The sequence below is a fragment of the Hydra vulgaris genome, chromosome 08, assembly GCF_038396675.1.
Source record: "Hydra vulgaris chromosome 08, alternate assembly HydraT2T_AEP".
NCBI classification, from domain to species: Eukaryota; Metazoa; Cnidaria; class Hydrozoa; order Anthoathecata; family Hydridae; genus Hydra; species Hydra vulgaris.
In genome coordinates, this window is record NC_088927.1 from 54291723 (window position 1) to 54317550 (window position 25828).

Consider the following 25828-nt stretch of genomic DNA (forward strand, 5'->3'; position numbering starts at 1 on the left):
ATGATAGCATTTCCCGGGCCTTTTCAAAAGCCTAATCCTCCTCTGATTATATATACCTTTATTTATATATTATTATTATAAAAATAGTCATAACCAAGATTTTATTCATGCTTCAGTTCGCTTATATTCTTACAGAGTTGTAAAAGTTTTTTTATCTTAATTTTAAAGAGCTTTACTAAATTTTTCAGTTCAACTTTCTTCTCTCGTAGTTTTTAACTTACCGCCAACAACAGCATGCACCTTATATTTTCTAATCTCTTTGTGCTATTCAAATAACTTTTGAGAATAATTTTTCGGCCTTTTTTTTTCTATCATTTTTTCTCATTTGTTTATTAATTTATCCATTTTTTATTTGACAAAATCCAAAACTTATTTGTTAATTAATAATTATATTTACGGAACATTTATAATCATTATTTTATTGGTAATGCATTTAATTATATCTTCGAAAGACATCTATATAATTTCTATATATGCACGTATATATATATATATATATATATATATATATATATATATATATATATATATATATATAAATATATATATATATATATATATATATATATATATATATATTTATATATATATATATACATATATATGTATATATACATATATATAAATATATAAATATATATATATATATATATATATATATATATATATATATATATATATATATATATATATATATATATATATATATATATATATATATATATATGTATATATATATATATATATATATATTTGTATATATATATATATATATGTATATATATATATATATATATATATATATATATATATATATATATATATATATATATATAATATATATATATATATATATATGTATATATACAGGGGCAGATCCAGGATTTTTATTAACTGTAGCAAAAATGTCATAAATATTTTTTGGTCTTAAAAAAAAATATATATATATCTCGCATTTTCACATTTGCCGACAGTACGAAAAATCCAAGTTTGCCAACTGTTCTATTTGATCTACATATGCCGATCTGCTGGTTTAAAAGAGGTAAATTTGCAGACATAATGAAATAAAATTCATTGATAGAGGGTGCGGGTAGGAAATCACACACCATTTGCGCCAGCCTTGGATATACAGTGGCTTGTAGTGATATATGAGGTCCCCTGCCACTGCTTTCTTCTTTCGTCCGTTTAGAGCGGAAGAACGTTACCTGATTTACGCAACGTTAAAACTCTAGTTAAACTGAATACTTTTTAACGAAATGATAGTTTACTTCTTTTTTATGACTTTTAATCATGACTAAAGCCCTAAACGAACTCTTATTTTCAGTCGATGTATTTAAATTTAGTTCTTGGTACTCCTATTGCCAGTCAATGTATTTATGCCAAATAATACACAAAACATGATTATATATTTAAATTAAAAAAATCTTTGTGGTTGTTAAAATGTTTTGGTCTGCAAAAAAATTGAAGGTTGATATTTGAAAATGAAAACGACAAATTTAATCTAAACATGTCGTTTAATTTTAAATTAATCTTACCTTAAAAAATATCTGAAAATTGAAATAGACACTTCAACGATTTATATAAATTTATAAAAACAATTTATAAATATTTTCATATTTTTAATAATATACTTCATTACTTCATTACAATAAACTTTTTGTCAAATAACGAAAAAAAGAAACAGGTTTCAAATCAAATAAAAAATAGTAAATAAACGTTTCAATAAAAATATATTGCTTTAAATAAATAAGGACTGCTTTTAAAATCATAAAATAGCAAACTCCAGGCATATTACAATTAACAACGATACAATCAACAAATGTCAGCAAATAATAAACAAAAGTGTCAAAAAATAAATGTCAACCTAACAACATAAACTTAATATGATCGTTTTTTGTTTAAAACAACATAGTTCTTTGTTTGATTTGGGTGTAGAATGTTTTCAGTTTTTTATAAATGAATATAAGAAAGTATATTGTCACAATAACATTCAATTTCAATTAAGTTATGCATTAAAGCATAAAATTATTGAATATGGAAGTCGAACAAACTTTATCTTTAATCAAATTGAAGAAAAGCTATTGAACAGTATTGTCAAAAGGAAATTTTAATCCACCTATTTAAAATGATTTTAGATATTGACCAAAGTTTAAAAAAGTAAAACATTATACTGGCAAAATTTCATATTTGTTAAGCAAATCATAATTTCAAAATACATGTTAATATAAACAAGAGACTTATTTACATTAACATGTATTTTGAAATTATTTTAGAATTTATTTTTAATTAAGTAACATATTTGTAACAAAAGTGTTTCTCTTAATAGTGTTTTAATCAGCTAAATTATTTCTTCATGTGAATAATTTGCAAAATGCCTTGTTATTTTGTGTTTTTGATAACGTGGACAAAAGTTAAACAATAAAAGGGTTCTATCTGTAGTTTACCAAGGCTTTTCATTAAATGTTAGATTTTTCAATTAAAGGTAGATTTTTATCACATTTAATTGCCTTTTTTTTTGATATTTGACTTTCGTACTGATTTTAAAGTTAAATGAATTTGATCACATAAAAATTAGGAATTTACATGTTTACAGGTTTTTACAACATTTTGAAAAGAAATTTAGGACCATCAAACATATAACTTGTATTACAAGCTATCATAACATCTAAAATACTTTTCGAAAGAGAATTTATATCGATAGTTTTCCCAAAACAGCAACTTCCTTTTACAATAACATTTTTGTAACATACACCTTGTCAAAGGAAACAATAGTTCCAAGTAGAACTTAAAAAAAAAGTAGTAGAAACTTCCTTTGATACAGCTTTATTAGACAATTCCCATGGGAATCGTCTAATAAAACTGTATCGTAATTTTTAATTAGAGCTGAGCCATTAACTTTGGAAGATTTATGATATTCGTGCAGATTCTTTAAATACTAGTCTTTCCATCTTGATCGGAAATGCATCAATAACATGGAAAGATGTTTATTATATTGATTTATATCTATATTATATATATCTAAAGAGAATTTATATCATTGGTTTTCCAAAATCAACAACCTCATGATACAATAACATTTTTGTAGCATACACCTTGTCACAGAGAATATTAGCAGTAATTTCCTAGTAGAAATTTCCAAATTAAAAAAAAATTAGTAAAAGGTCCCTTGCAATTTTAGAATAAACTAAAAATCTATTTGAGAGGAAAATTGTGCATTTTAGTTTAACCTTTTTGAAGCTTTGATGTCAATCAAATCATATAATAAAGTGTTGTCTCTGGGAAATCTTTAAATTTTTTAAAACATTTTTAAATTGTTTGACTTCTTCAATGATAAATTACTGGTAGAACAGCAATAAACACATTTCACCATTTTTAATAAACATAAACAAATTTCACCATTTTCTTAATAGGTTAAATAAATAAACCAGTTGATATGCATATTAAGTTGATATGCACATATATTAAGTTGATATGCATATTTGAATCTTTTTTATATATACATTTACCAAACTTCGATCTAACGTTTAGAATATCGACTTACATAAGTCAATATTGTAAACCGTTAATCGACAATAACTAAACGTAAACATTTATAGATTTAAAATCTACGTTTTAAATCTTTAAATATATACGTTTATTAAACGTCGATCAAACGTTTACAATATTGAATAAGTCGTTATTTTAAAAATGTTTGATTGACGTTTAATAAACGTTTATTATATTATAATATAGCAATAAAGCCATCGGTCAGAAGACTCACATCAGCAACAGCTTAAATCACGCGGTTTTAATTGGCATAATTAAAACGAAATAAAAAACTAATTAAAAATTATTTTTTATTGGCCAAATAATTAAACTAGACTTAAAGACGTTTTCAAGATTCACTTCCTTACAACAACTGAAAGCAAAACGACTAATAAATAAATAATAAACAAGTTTCAGGTGTGTCATTTTAATTCATGGAAGTTAAAAAGCTCTTATCGAAACAATCTACCTTCCTAAATGCCAACAAATCAATGGACACCGATGTTTTAAAACTATTATTGGCGACATTGACACGGTTAATGTTTTGAAAGTGCTGCAACAACATTTTTTGAAAGTTTTATAAACAGTTTAAATTCATTTTGTAAACGCTAGTATGATTGTGTAACAGTACACTCTTAAAAAAGTTCCGGTAAATTTTGCATGAACTGTTCAAGCTATTTTTACGCCTAAAGCTTCAGGCGAAACAACTGAAAGTTCGATCGTTGCGTTCTGATGATACCTTTTGCCTGAACAGTTCAGGATTAGTTTAGGTCAACAATTACTTTTTATATAAATTAATCCTGAACTTTAGACAAAACGCACGAACCTGTAAAAAACCTGATCTTTTAATCTTAATTTTCCGCTTTTTAAAAGAATGTGCTTGATAATGGGTGTATACGAATACAGCACCGCACCACACCGGACTACACCGGCCACACCGGACCACTTCAGAGTATTAAAAACAATCTTAGTAGAGCGAAATATGCATAAGTTACATTCGTAATATATAAATGCAATAAAAATTTATACCTGAAAATAAAAAAAAAATTGTAAAATTGAAATTTTTATAACAATTTTATTTGTGTACCCACAAGTAAAAATATTTTTTTTAGTGAAAATCATTCAGCATTTGTGTAGCTCATGCGCGCGTGCGCATCCCTGACACATATCAACCGATGAGTTGTCTCAAATAAGGATCTCAAATAATTCCTGTTTCTGATGAAATAGTTGAATTATATTTGCACAATCTAACATCATGTGCAATCCTGTCCGCTTTCTCTATGCGGACTATCTTTTCTAACACGATTACTTACATCTATTGCTCTAAAATAACTTCGTTCTTCCAAAACTCACTTTACTCTAGGCCGTAAAGCGGTGATGACGCTCCTTCTTGGGGGCTGAACATGTCTTTGCGTGCCTTGGTATGGTGGCCTCTATATGGCAACTAGCCGGAGGAGAATAAACCACAATACCTATCAACCGATGAGTTATCTAAAGACTGGAAAGGCAGCGTTCTCACCTCTGCGGGGAAGACCTGCACTGGTGGGACAACTATAATATTTCAACACGTGCTAAAACCGTACAAAAAATTCAACGGCGATAATTGAATTTTTAATTACGCATTAACAAAATTAAACAAACAAAAAATTCTTTTGGTAAACGTATACGTTCCCTCGGGACATGAGTTTTCTTAACGCGGAAATGAATTATTTGAATTAATCGAAAACAAAATTAAACATATAAATTTAGAAAACGTTGTAGTCGTCTTGGCGGGAGATTTTAATATGTTTTTAAACGAAATTGATAGGCACCCACAAATTTACAGGAAAAAATGCTCCTCGACGGAGAAACTTAAAAAAGTAATAAACTCGAAGTAGAGGACACGTGGCGTCTTTTTAATCCAAATAAACAAGAATTCACTTATAAAGCCACAATATTTCTTAATCTCGACTCGATAGAATCTATTTAAGTAAAAAAACAAGACAAAATGTGGAGATAAAGCACAAGCCGATGGCGCATTCTGACCACTATAACGCGTGCGTTGCCTCCATTAACCTTGGCAAAAGGGAAATTGGTAAAAGTCTGTGGATTTTTAATAATAAACACTTAGAAAATAAAAACTATTTAGATCAAATTAAAATAATTATTACCAATAAAACATCTCAAAACGTAGAATCTAAAAAAAAAAAACGTGGGAAAATCTTAAAAGTAAATTAAAAGAACACGCAAAAAAATTTTGTAAACAACAGGCAAAAATGACAGGATTGAAGAATATAATCTAAAAAAAAATTTAAAAACGCAGTTAAAAAAGCGCACCTGAACCCGCGCATGCAGATTTTGAGCGCTGAAATCAAAAACAAACTTAAAATTTTTGAAACAAATAGGGCGTATGGCGCGTCGATAAGAGGAAAAATTAAAAGGCGACTTGAAGGCGAAAAATGCATTCGCTCGTTTTATCAATTAGAAAAGCTAAAACCAGCAAAACAAGTAACAACAAAAATAAAAGATAAGAACAATAACATTAAATCAGAAAAGGATGAAATCCAAAAAGAGCTTGAAAATAATCACAAAGAACCTTACGCAAGCGAAAAGTGCGACGAAAAAAGTCAAAACTTTCTTTTTTCCAAAACATCCCCTATTCAAAAAGTACCCAAAACTTTAAGTAAAGAACTAGAAATGCTAATAACAATTATAGCAATTAAAAGCGCGCTGAAAATAATGCAAAATAACAAATCACCTGAAAGCAACGGCCTCATCATCGAATTCTACAAGCAAAATATTTATTTGTTTGAGGAATTGCTGGCCGCAGCTATAAACGAAACCTTTAGCAGCGTTGAAATGTGCGAAAGCCAAAAAAAGGCAATAATCATATGTTTGTTTAAAAAAGGAGATAAGACATATATCAACAATTGGCGTCCTATCTCCTTTTTGAATACAGACTATAAAATCATAACTAAGATAATTGCAAATAGACAAAAAATGTTTTACCTTTGATTATAAACGAAAATCAAACGGCATGCGTCCCGCGTAGAACCATATATTACAATTTATCCTACACCAGAGATATTATAAGAATACCCAACAAAAACCAATTTGATGCGTCTATTATATGCATTGACCAGGTCAAGGCATTTGAAACAGTTGATAGAAACTATCTATTTGACACTATATCTTTTTTTGGTTTTAATACCGTATTTACAAATTTTATTAAAACGATATATTACGACATAAGCGCGCAAATAAAAATAAATTTTCATCTGAAAAAATTGAAATTCACAGAGGAGTAAGGCAGGGTTGTCCTCTTTCGATGATTCTATATATCATACTTGCCAAAATTTTCTCAGGATACATAAGAGCAAACAAAAACATAAAAGGAATAACAGTAAACCAAAAATAAAATAAAATCCAGCTATACGCTGACGACACAAACTTCTATTTAACAGGAGATGAGTCGATAAAAAAACTCGGTAGGGCCTTAGAACTCAATGAGCGAGCCACAGGAGCCAAATTAAATGTAGCCAAATGCCAAGGCTTGTGGCTAGGAAAAAATAAAACAAAAAATAAAGAAAATTTTCTAAACTTTAACTGGGAAGAAAATACTCTTAAAAGCTCGGGCATTTAGTTTTCCAACAGAGATTGTTTAACCAACACCAAGCAACGGAACGAAAACATTGCCATTATTCAAAAGAAAATTAAATGCTGGCAAACGTTTGACATATCCTTTAAAGGAAAAAGAATAGTAATTAATCAAATACTCTTGAGTAACCTTTGGCACTTAGCTGTTACGTTGCCAATACCTAACGATAGAATTATCAAGTTTATTGGAAATATTGTTGAAAATTTTCTCTCGAGCAACAGCTCTATTAAAACAAACCAAAAAGTTTCTAAACTTTCTATGAGTCGCGGAGGTTTAAACATAATAAATATGGGCGAAAAACTAAAATCCATCCAGCTGACTTGGGTGGCAAAAATTTTCAATCACACCCTAACAGGCGCATGGAAAGACGCTGAGACGCATATCTTCAATAGTTATAGAAAAGCTAATCAAGGAGAAAATATATTTATCACAACCCACTCAAGCAGCGCAATCGATCCTGTTATTCCTGTGTTGCAATATTCCTGTGTTACAATATTCCTGTGTTCTTCGAGCAACTGATTAAAAACTGGAATCACTTCTTTAACGGCGAGAGCGACATAAAAAATGTGTTCATTGAGGAAATCCTCAACCAGTCCATTTTTTATAACAATTTTATTAGAGACAAAAACTACCAGACACTAAAACCTAAAAAAGAAACTACTTTGAACCAAGTATCCAAAATATCTGATACTGCAAAGGTTTATGTACCTGGTTTCTTGGATCACCAATTAACTGGTCTTAAACAAACAACATTAAAAAAAATTAAAACAACATTTAAAAAAACTCCATTCCACGTGTTTGGAAAACAAAAATTAAAAAGGAAGGTCAATCTTATGACCATAACAAATCAAATTTCACCCTAAGAAACTTTATACACCCCCTAAAACCGGTTTTGATTACCGACCTAACATCAAAATCAATTTACGATTTTCTTATGAAAAAGAAATATAGTTTGGGTGTAACAACCCTGTTTACAAAGTGGAACTCTGATTTTGAAAAGAGCATGACGGGTACCTCAAAAGAATGATCCCTTCTCTTTCAAAACATTTTCAAAAGAAATAACAACAACAAAGCAAACGAAATAAAATATAAAGCAATTCATTTTGCGCTACCCACAAACTCGATCGCTACCCACAAAATCCATCATCAACCCAAAGGTCATGCACCTGATGACCTTTGTCCTCAGTGTATGTCCCCAGTAACTCTATCTCACATGATATACAGCTGCGAAAAAGTACAACCTTTAATTAAATAAACAATATCTTTGCTAAATAAGATTTATTCTAGCAGTAAACCTTTTAAAAAGACTTTTAAATTTGTAATTTATTCAAAATCTCAAAATTTTATATTTGTAATTTATTGCTTGACGAGCTTTTGTATTATATTTATTCTATACGAATGAGAGCTTATCATGAGAGAATTATGAGCGCGAGAATAAGCCTTCTAAGAGCATATATATCTAAAATTAAAAAAGTACTTCAGATCGAACACAATATTGCTAAAGAAAACACCCAATTAAACTCTTATTTAAATGAAACTAAAGAAATAAGAGATATAAACAAAAACAAAAAACTAAAAAATAAATTAAACCAATTTTTGAATTAAATCAAAAAAACCTTACACTTTTTGAAAGACCCAAACTTTTTATTTTTTTATTTTAATTTTTCGTCTTTTCTTTTTACTTTTTTCTTACCACGGTGCATAGGAACATACTCTAAGACCTTGCAACACATCCCCAGAGATTTTATTTTTGATTATCATTAGAAAACATTTCCTCATTCAAAAAATGTAAACGACAACTTTTTTTAGTGGGGGCCTGGGGAGAAAACACACATTTTAGGGCAGTGCCCAGGAATTTTGTTGTTCAAGATAGGTAGCTAATAAGCATGGGGCATACTCAAATTTTTAGTATGTTGATACTGGTAGCAAATGAGGATGACTTGCAAAAAATTAAGGTAATTGAAGCTAAACCAACCCTGCCCAAATCCCTAACTGCCCCCTTCCTAGAACTACGTCTCCTTTAATCGTAAATTTTTTTTTTGTTCTATCATAAAGTAGATCAAAATTCATCGACCGATTTCAAATTTCATCAAAAAATCTCTTTTCGTTTAAGATTTATAACAATGCAAAGCCTAAAATTACCCCCTGAATTAACCTTAAATGGTCTCAACTTTTAAACGAAAATTTTTTTTTGATGTAATTTGAAATCTGTCGATGAACTTTGATCTAGTTTAATATAAAACAAGCAAAAAGTTGAAAAGTGTTTTTTGGAACCATAGCCTGGGGAAGGCTATAAGGGGTCGAGAAGGGTTTGCTACAATTATTTATTACAGTAAAAAAAAAACTCTGATTTTTATGGTTACATTATGATTGATATTTTACATTTCAAAGTCATACTAAACGTTTGTTCATAGGAGATTTAACACTTTACTTTTTACAAACTACATTCCTGCAAATAGAAAGCTACTTTAAAAGTGCTTGTAGTTGTAAGCAACAACCGCGTTTTTCAGCGCCTCTATATAGTTTGGGCTGTGCTCTCCAACTTTTCTCATTCGCCAAAACTGATTGAAATCCTGATGAATGGATTCGAGAGCTTGTTCAGTTCAGTAACCTAAGCCTATAGAACAGTAGAAGTACAAAAGAAATGCAAGTTTATTTAATAAATATTCGTCGTAAATTATGCAAATTTTACGATTCAACTGTTGAAATAGAGTATTTAATTACTAAGATTATAAATTATTTTTAATCAAATTTAAAAGTTATTTATCATACCAAAGACTCCACCTTTCATGTTGATAAATTCAATAACATGTTGCTCAATTATGTGTACCTTCAAAGGAATTGTAGCCCTTAGATTTCTATAGCTCGTAGAGAACTCCTCTAGATCTTTAACATACGTGGAGCTTAATGATTTTCCAAAACAACCATGGACTATTTTTTCAAAATCTCTAAGTACCTTAATATATTTGGCAGCGGAAACTCCAAGACTAAACTCTTGAAAAAAACAGTTCAAAGCTGTCAATGTTTTTAAGCAAATTATGACAAGCATTGCCTTCCAAACGATGCTGCCCTTGGTAGGACACTCTGCAGATGTTTATTTTAGACAGATATTGATTAACAAACTGTAACCCACACTCCTTGTTTTTCTCTTTTAAAATTTTGTCTACAACACCTAGCAGTATATGTAGTCCAGGAATATTTATAAGTTCTAGTATTTTTTTGTTTTTGTTGCCTGTTAATAAAGGGGAGTTAACAACATTAGTGTATTTTTTAGCTTTTTTTAAATTTGCACCATCAGCCATCCATTGGTCGTACAATGTACACAAAGACTCTAGAGTATAATGATCAGCTTTTTGAAAGTCAGGAAATGACGTCATGCAATACGGACAAGGGTGTTTTGATGTTGCAGTTTGTTTTCCAACCATTTGAATCAAAATCTTTAGATCTTCAGATACTGTGTAATCTAAGGATGAAATGTTTAGCTTATCCAATATTAACCGCAAGTTATGGTATTTTTCGTTCAATGAAGGCAAAATGGCCAATATAATAGTTTTGTGGACGCTTGAATCTTTAAAATCTTTGCACGCATATCCGTCACTCCTGCTCAGTTTCTCTGGAATTTTATTATTTTTTAACTCTGGTTTTAGGGTTATTGACAGTGTAACTTTTAGGAATTCCTGCCCTCCATCCACACCTAATTTGATATCAACATCATTTGTTTCTTGACTTCTGTGATGAAGTACCATTGCTACGAGTTCTTCAATGTCATTGCAATACACAATAGGAGTATCTTTTTCTACCAACTATACATTCATAAAAAATCAAAATGAATAATAAAAATTGCAATCTAGCTGAAAAATAATTTTTTTGGAAATAGTTTACTTACCTCTTCGCTTTCTTTTAATTTTAATAGCAATGGGAGTTTATCACAATTGAATAAATTTCCAATTATTTCGTTGTTCTCAATCAGTTTAATATTGAAACTGGATTCCACACTTTTTCGTCCTGCCTCACTTCTCAGAAATCGTGCAACTTCAATCATGTTGCGATTACTTATAAATCATAATAAAGTTATTACAAAAATTGGCTTTAAACTCATGACAAATTTATTTTTAAAAGTATTTTTAAGCAACAAAAATTTACCTGGAATGTAGTTTTAATTGAAGTTTGTTCAATTTATCTAAAGAAAAGAAAGGTTTCTAAACCTCAGTCTTTCCGAAAGAGACAGTGAGTTGCTTCGGACCGAAGGTTTTCAAAACTAAGGTGTTCTCTGAGTCATTTGTGCTGAAATCTTTGATAGAGCTGGACAGAACTTTTCCTTGCGTTGTTGGGGATGTTGATTTTACAATGGCAAATTCTTTTGTCTTTCTAATTTCGTACAGGGATGTGGAATTCCCTGTCCCACTTGGGCATAACAATGTTGACAAACTAGTCTTTCTGCAGGTTTATTTGAAACATCTTCAGCGCCTTGATAAACAAGCTTTCCCGAAACACAATCAACTATTGGGGCCAATATTTTTTCCATTTTTGATTTGCGCCCATTTTCACAAATAAAACATTCACATTTTTTCCTTCTAATAACTCTGGTATTCAGGTCCAAATTTTATAGCACTTGTATGACAACTATAATAACTAAAATAGCGAAACTAAATTTTAAATGAAGTAAATTAAACATCAATATAGTTATAATTACCTTCATAACACGCCCGCATAATGAAGTAAGGATCAGTCCCTGCAAGCTTTTTTCTACATTTTGAGCAAAGCATGGTAGGAAGGTCAGGATTATCCGCTGAATAATCTTTCCAGAATATAGTTTTGATAAGGTTTGAGTAGTCATTTTTCTTTTCATTTAGATTTAAATAAGTTGTTTCAGGGTTATTTATTGGTCTTAAATCCGTGCCTTTCCTGAAGCAGCAAATGCAAAATTTTTTTACAAAATCACTATGTTCTTTTGCATGTTTAGGCATTTTAAATGAATGCTTCAAATAAAAACTTCTGATATGGATTGATAATATTGGCATGATATATCGGTTATATCAATCAAATGTCAATTTAATGCCTATAAACACATGTCAATATAATGGCTAAAAACATGCTTTCAGTTCGTATATCAACGCGTGCAAAGAGTTATTATGCAACTGTTAACAGTTAGCAACTGCTAACTTTTACTAATTGTTAATAATTAAAGGTTGCTTTGCTTTGTTTTTATTTCAATAAAAATGTAAATAGAAAGTAATAAAAATTACTTATCCGTCTGTAAATTTTAATGTTAAACAAAAATTTTTAAAAACTTTAAAAAATAAAATTGATAAATCTATAACAAATATTTCTGAAAATCTAAATATGGGGCATGGGCATGATTTTGTGATGTTCGAGAAGATTCCCCAAATTCCCCCTAGGGTATGGTTCCAAAAAACACGTTTCAACTTTTTGCTTGTTTTATATTAAACTAGATCAAAGTTCATCGACAGATTTCAAATTACATCAAAAAAAAATTTTCGTTTAAAAGTTGAGACCATTTAAGGTTATTTCAGGGGGTAATTTTAGGCTTTGTATTGTTATAAATCTTAAACGAAAAGAGATTTTTTGATGAAATTTGAAATCGGTCGATGAATTTTGATCTACTTTATGATAGAACAAAAAAAAAAATTTACGATTAAAGGAGACGTAGTTCTAGGAAGGGGGCAGTTAGGGATCGGGACGGGGTTGGTTTAGCTTCAATTACCTTAATTTTTTGCAAGTCATCCTCATTTGCTACCAGTATCAACATACTAAAAATTTGAGTATGCCCCATGCTTATTAGCTACCTATCTTGAACAACAAAATTCCTGGGCACTACCCTAAAATGTGTGTTTTCTCCCCAGGCCCCCACTAAAAAAAGTTGTCATTTACATTTTTTGAATGAGGAAATGTTTTCTAATGATAATCAAAAATAAAATCTCTGGGGAAATGTTGCAAGGTCTTAGAGTATGTTCCTATGCACCGTGTTACTTTTCTAAACTCGCTTATTCTTGATGCGCTCCGTTTCTCGACTTTAAAAGCACAGAAAAAACGTCGTAAATATTTCTATGTAATTCTTGTCAAGTAGCCCACAAGGCAATTAGCTGGTGGACTACTGCAATGCAAACACAATACCATCAATGTTTTTGGTTTTTTGAAAAAAGAGTTAATTTTCTTAAATATCTGTTTGGATTTAAGCAGAGTGGTAGGCTTTTTTACAAGAGTTATAAGTTATCCTTTTGAACTGCCTTCCCTAACCAAAAACCCTTTGCATTTGCATGTACACTCCAATGCGCCTGTCCCCTATGTTAGTCAGTCGATGTATGCACACTCTACTGCACCTTTCCCTATTTTAGTAAGTCAAAGCATGAATACTCCACATCGCCATTTTTAATTAAAGTTTTTTTTTTTTAATTATATAATTCCTTATTGCATATATGTCACAAATAAAACCTACTTATGTTTCGCTCTACTAAAATTGTTTTTTTATGTTCCGGTGTTAGTCCGGTGTGGTCTGGTATAGTATTCGTATACACCGGTCGATAATGTTTAAAAATATGAACACTCAAGAGTTAATTAATCATTTGATTTCAAAAGGAATTTCTGTGGAAACAACAGCTAAATTGTCGAGTAAGTATATACTACATAAATTTAACTAATTAAAATAACTTTGAAAATGTTATCTTTCGTAAACTTAATATTTAAAGGTGAAAATATTGACGGAGATGCATATTTGCAAATGAACTCTGTTTTATTTCATTGTATTGGAATTAAAATGGGTGAAGCAATAAAGCTTCAGTCTCTCATTGCAGCACAAAAATTAATATTATTATTTACTTTTTTTTAAGGATTTCAATGTGTTACCTTTGCCCCAAAGATTTTTCAAATGTTGCTTGCTACATAAATCACTTGAAAAATGTTCATTACCGTTACAAAATTTAGAAAAAAAATTCAACCCGCTTTTCCCGAAAAAATCCTTTGCAGGGATGAAAGTACACACATTCCTAATTCCAAAAATGTAAAAACCAAAATCAACAAATTACGTCCGAGAAAAAAAATTGCGATTGAAATTTACTCTATTAGCACAACTTACTGAAATGACAGTGAACAATATTTTTGCATTTTTTCAGTATTATTAAAACTAAAAGATGACTTTCAAATTAATTACAGCACCTAATTAAATTGCAAAGCATTGTATCAAATTGATTGTCACAAAATAGGCAATAGTTTTACAGTATATTAGGAAAGCCAGTTTGTATGTTTTTCGGTTGAAAATTATGTAAAAGAATTTACTTATTATATCTATCTAAAACCATAAGCATATTTGACTCAAATACTAACAGCACAACCATATAATGTGCTCAAACTAAAATCCTAGGAAAGTGCTACTTTAAATTAGAGTGCTTAAAAACTTAATTTGGTGAATTTTAAAAAGACTTACATTTTTAAAAATGGCAAATTCTGCAAGACCACATGAAGACAACAGGAAAGTTGTCTGCTTCTTTTGCTTTCAAAAGTGTGATAGTCAAGTGACAACATTCATCATTGAAAAACTTCATTCTCTACTTAATAAACCAATTGATTTTTTTGATACTTAAGTCCCAAAGTGAATATGTGAGAATTGCAGAGTGAAACTGAGGAAAAAGGATTCTGGCCAGCCTGTCCTCTTGCCACCTATCTTCAACTACAAGAGTATTCAAGTCAGACCAGAGACATGAGAACAAAACTATAACTGTCTTATTTGCAAAGTTGGAAAGCTAAAATTGAATGAAAAACATCTACTCAGTACTGATCCGATGCCATCATCAGCAGCAAAAACTCACAGAAGATGCTCAGAGTATCTTGCTCTTGTTAGCGGAGGCCTTTCCTATGAGTGCAATCAGGAAACATTTAAAAAAAATATGCAAACCCTTGTGACAAAAGACCAAACATTGGCAGAACAGATTGCATCTTCAGTGATTTCTTCAAAAGATACATCTCCACATGGAACAATCAGAGTTGCATAACAAAATGGAAGAACTCTCCCAATCACAAAAGGTAAATTGTTAATATCATTTTAATTTTATAAGATATAAAATTTACTATAAAAATAATAGAACCCCACATCATAGAAAATATTATGTCAAATTGGTTTAGTGAAATTTTGATATTATTAAGCTTTGTTACACTATTCAACTAATTGTTCTGTATTTTAGGATCTTCCAGTGCCAAACTTTTTGACAATGACAGTGAAAGACCTTGTCACTGCTCAGGTGAATAGTAATTTGTCAAACTCTAGTGTTAAAAAAAATTGCATCAACAATCAATCAAGTCAGCAGAACAAAAGTTATTGAAATCAATATTCATGCAAAGTTTGATGCCTTTGGAAGACATATATCAGATCATTTCACACAAACTGACATTGATGTGTCAACTGAAAAAGCTTCAAACACAAAAAAGTCAAAAACTATTGTTCATTGCAATGACCTAAAAAAGCTTTTGAATGAAGTTCAACAGTCTCAATAATCATGCTCTGATAACATTGTCAAGCATGGAATAGATGGTGGATTCCTGAAAGTCAGTCTGAGAATAATTGACACAAGTAGTATCAGTCACTCTCCTCCAAGCAAGCGATTGCTCACTGCACCACATGCTAAAGATTGTGGAGTTAAACGACAGCTTTTGGTTGCAGTTACAGAAGACATGTCAGAAACATTAAAATATAAAACAATTGCTTTCATTGATTCAAGCCAACTCTACAAACTTCTTCATTTCTTGTGACTTAAAGGTTGCAAACATTGTCTGTGGTTTACAAACACACTCCAGCACTCACCCCTGCACATGGTGTGCTGCTGATTGTCAACATCTTTCATTTCCTGGGCAGCCTTTGACTTTTGGCTCTATCAGAAAGAGCTTTAGAGACTTTGAATCTGCAGGATTGGACTTGAAAAAGGCAAAGTTTTACAAGAATGTCATTCATATGTCTTTGACTGATCTTTGACCTGACCAAAAGCTTGTTTTTGATCTCATACCATCCATGGAGCTACACCTGATATTTGGGGTTGTCAATCACTTGTTTAAGGCCTTAACAGACATTTGGTCCAAAGCTGATGATTGGCCAAGACACCTAAACATTCAACCACAACCCATCATGGATGTCAATTTGCTGGCAATGAATACCACAAGCTTTTGACAAATGTTGATCTCTTTCAAAAACTGACTGTGCATTCCAAGCTCTTGGTATCATTGATGCCCTTCGAAAATTTGGAGCAGTTGTGACTGCCTGCTTTGAACAAGAGCTTGATCCACACTATGCAATTAAAATTGATGCATTTCGATCCTCATATCTGGCTTTTCAAATGTTTCAGTGACGCCCAAGGTATATGCAGTCTTCTTTCACATCAAAGAATTCATTGAAATGAAGCACACTGCACTTGGACCTTACAGTGAGCAGTCAACAGAAGCGTTTCACCACTCATTTGCTGAACACTAGAAAAGATACAAAAGAGACGCATTGTGGACTACAATAGCAAACACATGTAAAAAAAACCATGTAAGACCAGAATTCATTTACTTCAATATATTTTCAGAATAAGTTATTATTCAAATCAGAAGATTTAGCATTACTTCTTTATTTTTATAGAGTTTTGCATATTAAATGTGCTGTAAAAGTGCAAAATAAAATGTGTGCTGTCATTTCTGTGTCATGTGCTTTTAGAATAAATTTTCAATTGCAATTTTTTTTCTTGAACGTAATTCGTTGATTTTAGTTTTTACACTTTTGGTATCAAGAATATGTGTACTTTCATCCCTCCAAAGGGTTTTTTCAGGAAAAGCGGGTTGAAGTTTTTTCTAAATTTTGTAACGGTGTCATCTTTTATCTGAGCTTTGTCAACTTTGGTGTAAAATCGGTGGTTGTATACAATTGTTTACTACATATAATATGCTAAGAAAACATGTAAATAAAGATCATACCGGTTTTGTAGTTAATATTGATCGAACATTTGACATAAGTTGTGAAAATGCAGTAACACATAATTCTGAAGGTAAAAGTAAAATTTAAATAGACATAGGATGTGAGAAAAAAATTAAAGGTGTTGCCCCACCTATTGTTGATGAGGACGGCATATCACAAGCAGCATTAAAATTTATTATGGCTTTATTGTCTTCAAGTTCTATTTCTTTAAGTACTTCAGAGTTTGTTAAGAACTGTTCACAAAACCTAATTGAAGTTATACTTTGTTATTTACTAGGTAAAACAGTTTCAGTATTGTAAAGTACTGAAACTGTTTTACCTAGTAAAATGTTGGTGTGAGAAGCATGTAATTGACAACTTAGCAGAAGTGTTTAACAGATGGAAAATACCTTTTAGTGAAATTGATTCACAACATCGAATATTATCATATTTGAAAAATAAGGGCCTTTATAAACCAGTACCACATTCAATGGGTGAACGATGGGATACAAAACGTGACAGAAAGACTTAAAAAGCAAATACAAGTCAAAGTAAAAGATTTGTTTTATTACATACCTTTTGAAAGCACAATAAAGCTTGTGTTGCTACAGCCAAAAGCCATGAGTTTGTTAAAAGTGGAGCAAGTATCTAATTTTGAATATGTTGAAGATTGATTTTATTATAAAATGGTTAAAAGTTAATGGCATATGCTAAATTTAAATTTCCTAAAAAGTTTCCCTTTATTTGTTCAAATATACTTCAATGAAGTAGAGACCACATATCCTCTTGGATCAAAAACAGGCATTCATAAACTTGGTGCTATTTATTTTGTGATAAAGAACTTTCCTCACGCAGCAAACTCATCCTTAAACAATATTCATATGTTAGCATTAACTCATGCATTAGACATAAAGAAATATTCAGCAGAACCAGTAATAAAAGTGATTGTAAATGAATTGCAAAAACTTCATGACAAAGGATTTGATATTTTTATGGAAGGCAAAAAAACTAACTGTAGATGTTTGCTAACCCAAATTGTTGAAGACAATTTAGGTCTGCACTCTATACTAGGATATATGGAAAATTTCAGTACTGTTTCATTTCCAAGTGACATGTGTATGATATCAAAAGATGACATCCAGGATATTTTTAAAGAAGACAAACACGCTCTAAGAACCGATATTTTATACAACTCTCAAGTTCACCAAATGCAAAGTGGGGAAATTTCTAATAAGAATTGTGGAATTAAACGATTTAGTTGTTTAACTGAATTGGCTTATTATCATTCTGCTTCAAATGATTCTTTATCAAGTGTTATATGGTATAATGCGGTAGTGGTGTAGTGGTAAAGCGCTCGCTTCATAAGCGAGAGGTTCCGAGTTCGATCCCCACCGCGTCCCTGGTTGTACTGCGCTTAACTTGCTACTCCGCGCAGTAACCTTGTTCATCAAGGTTCGTGTTTCGGAGTTATAGAGTTGAGAGAGGGTAATAACCACTATTAAGTAGCCTCCTCATCTGTAGTGGTCTTTTCGGCCTTCTCGGAATATAACAAAAAAACAAAAAAAAAATGTTTTATATGATGTCAAATGTATGTCCATTACAGAACTGAATAGGCGCATCAAGTTTATGGATAAAAACAAAAAAAAAATGTTTTATATGATGTCAAATGTATGTCCATTACAGAACTGAATAGGCGCATCAAGTTTATGGATTATGGTATTATCTGCAGCTCAAAACCTAGTACTTTTAAAGAGTCACACATGAAAAGTACTGACTCTTTACTAGTTCAATGCTCTGCTCAGATGCTTACACTGTTTTTGTATTTGACAATTATTTTGTCTGATGCTATTGATAAAGTTGATACACAAAAGTGGAAACTTTACCAAATCCTAAAACAATTGTGTGACATAATTTTATCTCCAAATTTAAATTGTTTTTAGTTTCAGAATTTGAGAGCAAAAATCTTATTATTCCATTTATTGGTGAAGAAATTGGGCCAGAAATACAGATAATGTGAAACAATTCTTTATGATTTTAATAGTTATGGTGAACCAAGTTTTGCTCACATTGACCAGATTTTTGTTCATAGTGAAGTTGTGTATTTTTTCACAACAAAGTGGGTTGTCCACAAATATTGCAATCTATCTTTATCTTACTGTTGTTTACTAGATAACTAAAAACTATGTATAAGAACATGTGACATAATAGATTACAAACCTCTTAATGCAGTGCGTTGTTTGAAAATAAATTGCCAGTTCATGCACATTATTTTGAATCATCAACTATATCAATATAACTTTCTATACCTACCCCATAAAATATCTGGTGATAATGTAAATATTTATTATACGTAGTTTAACATTTTCTGATAAGTTCTATGGCAAAAACAATCTGTTTATTATAGATATAGTTACATACCTACATATATACAGCCCTCAGATTAGAAAAATAAGATTAGTCGGAAATAAAATCCAGACCTTAAACTGTTTTAACTAGGCAAAAACATATTTTTACAAAGGTTTCACCATAAAAGACAGGAACTAGATTGATAAATAATTGCTGCCTTGGTTTGGGAGTTATGTCGGCATGCCAACCTTAATTCTTAGGGCTGTATATATATATATATATATATATATATATATATATATATATATATATATATATATATATATATATATATATATATATATATATATATACATATATATACATATGTATATATATATATATATATATATATATATATATATATATATATATATATATATATATATATATATAATATATAAGAGAGAGAGAGAGCTATTTTTAGTAATTTTGAAAGTATAGCAATATGTAAGTTTAAATAACTTGAATTATTTGTTATGTTTTAGGAACAATCCACAGATTATGTGCAGACAGATTATTCACAAACTGATTTCACTATTGCAAATAATCATGTTTCACTTAATCAGACTAGTTATATATCAAATTCCAATCCCTTTTCAGATTCAACATACTCACGTGGTAGTGATGTTTTTCATATTTTGTGTCCACTACTTCGAATAGACAATATCAAATTTGTAATTTTTTTATTTAATTTTTAACTGTTTTTTAAAACTATAAGGACGAATTTTAGTTTCTGAAAATATTTTCAAAAAGTTTTTTCTTTTTTAGAATGTTCGTAAATTGCTTGATGAGCATCAGACAGGTAAACTTGTCATTAATGAATATGACACAACTGGAATGTTACTAAAGTACAGATTTGAAATGTCACATATGCTTGTTAACATTATGATCAATAAAGTTGGAAACTTGTAAGTCATTACATGTAAATTAACAGTTTGTTCTGAATATCCTTTTATTTCTGAATATTTTATACATAGTAAGTTTTTTCAAACACTTTTTTGTAATAAGATTATATACAAAAATAAACAGAATAAATAAATGTTAAGTTGGTGAATCATGGTAAGTAACCAGGTTGAAAATCTATCTGTTTAACTTAAACCTATAACATTTTTTAGATATTATGGTTATTATGATTATTTTATTATGCATTTACTTAAGGTATCCATCAAGAGCAACAAAAACAAATCTTGCTATGTCAATCAATAACGCTTTTCCTAAACTGCACTCTGGCGGACCTCAACGATATGTAAGTTATTTAACTTTGTTATCTAAATGTAATTAGTTTTTTTGCTGTTTAAACTGCATTATCCTTATTGGAATATTTAGGAAAATTACTATTGCGCTTATAAGGAAGTTGAAGTGAATGGCAAAAAAGAGAAACCAACACCTCATGCCTAATAAAACTGTAAGTCATGCTAATATATACAACAAATAATGCTTAACTATTTCTTTTTTTTTTAGTTCCTTTTTCAAATGAAGAATGAAACATTATAAGTGAATTGTCATTTGAAGACATTCAGTATGATTGAAAACAATTTATTCTTGAAAAAACTAGAGTATCACAAAGAAACTGGATTATGTCATCAAAACCACCTTTTCATGAGTTTATTCGGAAATTTCATCCATTTAAAGATTTAGGATTTGATGTAAGTAGTTTTGTTTTTACATTTGTAATGTATATCCTAATGTTTTGGATTACTGCTATTGGAGTATTACTAGAGTAAAATTGATTTTTTGTTTGAGAAACATTTAAGGACACTTAATTATCATTAAATTAGTTTCAGGGAGAGTTTACAGCAACATTTGAAAATGCTCAAGATTTGCTTATGCAATGGGAGGATATGGCTCCTCATGTTAATACTTGGGCTCGTAGAAAGACGAATCCAATAGCAAAGCAACTACTTTTAGAGCTTGACAGCCAACTAATATCTTCAAATGGTATGCCACATCGTCTTCTTTAATTACTTTTTTTATATTTTATAACTTTCACTAACTATTTAAAAGTTTTTTTTTTATTCTGAAATATCTTTGAATTTTTAAATGTTTTTAAAAATCAAAGATCGAAATATGGAAATTGCATTTCACTTTCTTCCGTACTTTCTTCAAGTGCCGCTTAAAAATATGGATCGACCGTCTTCAGCTGAAGTTGCAGCTCACTTAATTCAAACCTTTCCTGTAAGTTTTTTGTTCTTAAGTTTAATATTTCTAGCTATATGGTATGTGCTATAAACTAGATCAATATTAATTTTGCTTCTATATTGTATCTTAATTATTTTTGTTTTTCACTACAGCTATGGAGACTATAATTGATGCAAATAGACATACTTCTTTCATGCATCCTTTTGTTATTACACTAGGGGCTCGAGGCAACTTGATTCAGTCTTTTATTTTTATAGAAGACAATGTTATTTCTATTAGAAATGGCATGTCGAGTGCAGTAGACCGTTTACTGAAACTATACTTCGTTATCGATATTGAATATGCGCCAGACATGTTTAACATTTTTTACAACGAGTAGTTAATGACAATTTACCGTTATTACCGCAATATATTATCGTTAATACCGTATTTATATATATTACCGTTATTACCGTTATTATATTGTACATATATATATTACCGTACATATATATATTACCGTACATACCGTACATACCGTACATATATATATATTACCGTTATTACCGGTATTACCGTAATATATACCGTATTATATTACCGTAATTAATGACAATTTACCGTTGTCAAAAGGTGGCAGTGATCTGTCATTGTATTTTAATGAAAAATTAAGAAGTGGAAAAAATTTTAAATGTTTTTATTTTAATGGATACCACTAAATTTTTTATTTTGTAATTTATATTGAGTTTGTGATGTGTACATATATGTGGCTAAGTGTACCAATATGGCTAGTTTAGTCATATTGGTATACACAATATAATAAAAGTTACCTAGTATAACAGTTATCTAGTAATTGTTTGGAAATATTTATTTTATCTTACTCAAAATATTTACTTGTAGACTGAAAGCATTTTTATGTAAAGAAACTCTAATGTTACAGCTTATGTTTTATGTCGTGATTTAATCATTATGTTTAAAAAATCAAAACTTAGCTTAAAAAAATTGAGTTTTTATAAAAGTTATAATAGCGTAACTTTTTATTTGTTTTCCATAAATATATCGATGGCTAAACTCCAACACCACGTATCTAAAAAAGAACAGCTTACTTAGAACGTTTACTTAGACTAAATATAAACGCTTTATATACGTTAATTAGACTAAATTTAAACGTAAATTAGACAAGATATAAACGCTTTATTTATGTATAATAATCCTGTAATAGACGTTTAAAATACGTTTGAGTATAAACGTTTTATGAACGTTTGTTCTGAACGTTAATCTAGATTTGATTCTAAAGGGATAGTCGACCAAATCTGAACGTTTTGTCCACACGTTAATTTGACGTTTAATAGACGTTAGTGTGTTTACTGGGATCACACCTGAGTACAAAGATGTGTTTGTAAGAAAAGACCGAACGGAGGCAGAACAACACGAATTCAACAAACAGAATTGCAAAAAGAAAGATTGAAATGATGAACTCGCAAAGTTAAATCTGCTCGACTCGCCATTTCGTTTCGTCATTCCTTGACGCCTTAAATGCGTTAAGCCAATAAACACACAAGAATCAGCTGCTCACCAAAGATCAATCTTTCTCAACATCAAGAAGATTGCAGAGGCTATTGGTAATGACTCAAGATCAAAAATCACAACATTAATGTTGATGAAATTTCACCCCCCGTTCCAGCTAGAGCAAACCCTGAATCAGCCTCAACAATTCCAACCGGTACAACCATCAAGCCTCAATGTTAAAAGAAAACGCCCAACTCGACAGTTACCATCAATAAAATGTTTTACTGCCATACCTCATCATCCCGAATTATCGAAAACTTGTTTAATAAAGGTTTTCAGGAACATCAGTTTCTGGGCAACACGGTTTGTAGATTTGGGGTCCTAATATCAATGAAATACCCTATGGAAACCCTTTTAAAGGGTGATAATGCATGTCATATGGAACACAAAATGAGTGATTTGAAAATACTGGATTAAAATCCTACAGACTTATCTAGCTTTGAATGTTTTACTACGAAATACCCATACATTTAGGCTACGAGTAGCCCAAAAAGTTTGTTGAAAAAAAATTTTTTTTGCATTTGTTTTTACAAAACACAACATATTAGCCTGTAAAATTCAAACCAATATTCTTTAATTTATTTTTTTTATTTTAATTAATTTATTTTAATTAATTTTAATTGATTTTTTTATTTTAAATAATTTATTTTAATTAATTTATTTTTTTAGTGAGTTTGTTTTCAAGTTCTGTTACAACCTTGGATTTACATTAATGGATTACAGAGAAAAGGCATGTTCTGAAGAAAATTTTCTTTTCTAAAAAAAATTAAATTCTCTTGCTGTTGTAGTCAATGACACATTTTAAAAGGTGACTGGCATAATTTGGGTGCAATGGATCTCTCTTAAATCTCTCCCAGTGAGATTTGAATTTGGAATGTAGAGCTTCTGTTGCCTGCTCACTAAAAAGGCCGAGTCCAATTTGTTTCATCTTGATGAACTGTGGCACGTGGTAAAACACTGCATGCACTTTGGGAGTCACATAAATAGGAAGGTTGGTGTAGCTAAGTTTGAACCGTTCAATCTTGGATTCATAGTCAGAGTCCAGGCTTTTTCCAAAGCACGAAGTGACCACTGTCTTGAATAGTGTGAGTGTTTGAATGAAGCCAAGAGCTGGACTGAAACCTTCTTTTTCTGAAAGCTGTTGAAGCTTATCCAGACCTCTTAGAAGTTTCATGCAATCGTTCCCATTGGTAAGGCTGGATAGGGATATGAAATGATGGAGGCCATTCCTTGGCCCTTGGCCACAGGTCGCAAAGATATTTAAAGATGTGGTTCACAACTCCAAGTAATAAGTAGAGCTCCATTGGTGGAATAGCCTCAAGGACAAACTTATCATCTTGAAATTCAATCAAAGGTACATGAATGACATTTTTGAATTCCTTTGACTTTCTTGAATCTCCTCCTGCCTGGATGTATTCAGAATGCTGTCTTCTGATCTGACCAAAAGTCCAAATTTGTCCACAATTTTCAAGACCTGGAGATGCAGCATTACACCAACAACAAGGGTGTTTGCTACTGTGAGACTGAATGCCACAAAGAATGTTGGCCAGCTTTAGGTCACAAGAGACAACCAAAGAACCTGTTTGGCATTTTTCTTTGACTTGAATGAGGTCGAAAATGGCCTTCACATTCTGGAAACTCTCAGGAGTGTTTTGTGACAGTGCTATCAGCTTCTGCTTAACACTCGTTTTTTTGGTTGATGCTGGTTTTTCTGTACTGAGCTGTGTGGAGGAGTCTCATCTTCTTCCAACACAATATAAGTGAAGCTCACTTTCAGAAATGATCCACCACCATCAACCCCGAGTTTTAAAATGGAAGATTCTGATAGTTTTCGTGATGCTCTGAAAACATCACTGAGATTGCTGAGGCTCTGGCAGTGCACAACTTGACAAGTTTGACCATTCTCTGCCAATCTGATGTTGCTGACTATGAACTGATCATTAAGTTTCTGGCCGGCTAGAGCAAACTTCAAAGGAAAACTTGGCTCCACCAATCTAATTGGGCTGATTTGATTTAGTGCTGAACCTAGTTTTTGCATGCCATTGTTTGAAAGTCCTGTATTTTGCTGAATTTGAACCATATTTTCTGTTGTGAGTGGTTCTTTGAATAGCTGCTGAGCCGATGACGGACCTTTAAAAACAATAAAATAACATCCATTAGGAAAAAAAATATTTATTCTTGAAATGAGAATGATTTAAAGTAAAATTAGGTTGATGAAATGAAATTGAGGCATAGTAATTAACTAAGAGATGAATTTTCAATAAAAGCAGTTGCAATTCGCATTTTAATTAATATAAAAGCATTCTTGTTTCTTTTTCTCATAATTAATTATTACAGGTCATAAATTAAATGTTTGTGAATCAACATTTTAAGTGCCTTTAATTTAGCACAATAATACTATGATAACTAACTAGACAATAGAAGTAATTACCTCTCCTCAATGGCAAAAGTTTTCTAATGGTGCCATTTGGAGATGCGCTTTTGGATGCTAAGACTGCTGCAGCCACTTACTCTGCACCTACGGGATTATCTGTGGCCATTCTTTTCAGGTTTTCATGGCGAGTTCCAATGGTGCAGTTGTGAAGAAGTCCTCGGCAAATAATTGACAAGTACTTTGTGCAGCGCTTTTCAGAACTCTGAGAAGATTGCTTTGGAAT

General features: G+C 30.7%; 2 protein-coding genes across 2 annotated transcripts in view; both read right to left on the minus strand.

Annotated features, from left to right (window-relative positions):
* Positions 1 to 7018: 7018 nt before the first annotated feature.
* The window catches only part of LOC136083980 (TNF receptor-associated factor family protein DDB_G0290883-like), an 81002-nt gene continuing 62192 nt past the window's right edge, over positions 7019 to 25828 (minus strand). The window contains exon 4 of the mRNA XM_065803959.1: positions 7019 to 7063. Coding sequence (XP_065660031.1) covers positions 7034 to 7063 — 30 coding nt within the window. The 3' untranslated portion in view covers positions 7019 to 7033. The remainder of the gene's footprint in view (positions 7064 to 25828) is intronic.
* LOC136084374 (uncharacterized) lies at positions 9468 to 12455 on the minus strand. The gene is made up of 3 exons (XM_065804390.1): positions 11306 to 12455; positions 11049 to 11214; positions 9468 to 10965 (listed from the first exon to the last, which is right to left on the minus strand). The coding sequence occupies exons 2-3, from the start codon at positions 11202 to 11204 to the stop codon at positions 10150 to 10152; spliced, it is 972 nt and encodes a 323-aa protein (XP_065660462.1). The 5' UTR covers positions 11205 to 11214; positions 11306 to 12455; the 3' UTR covers positions 9468 to 10149.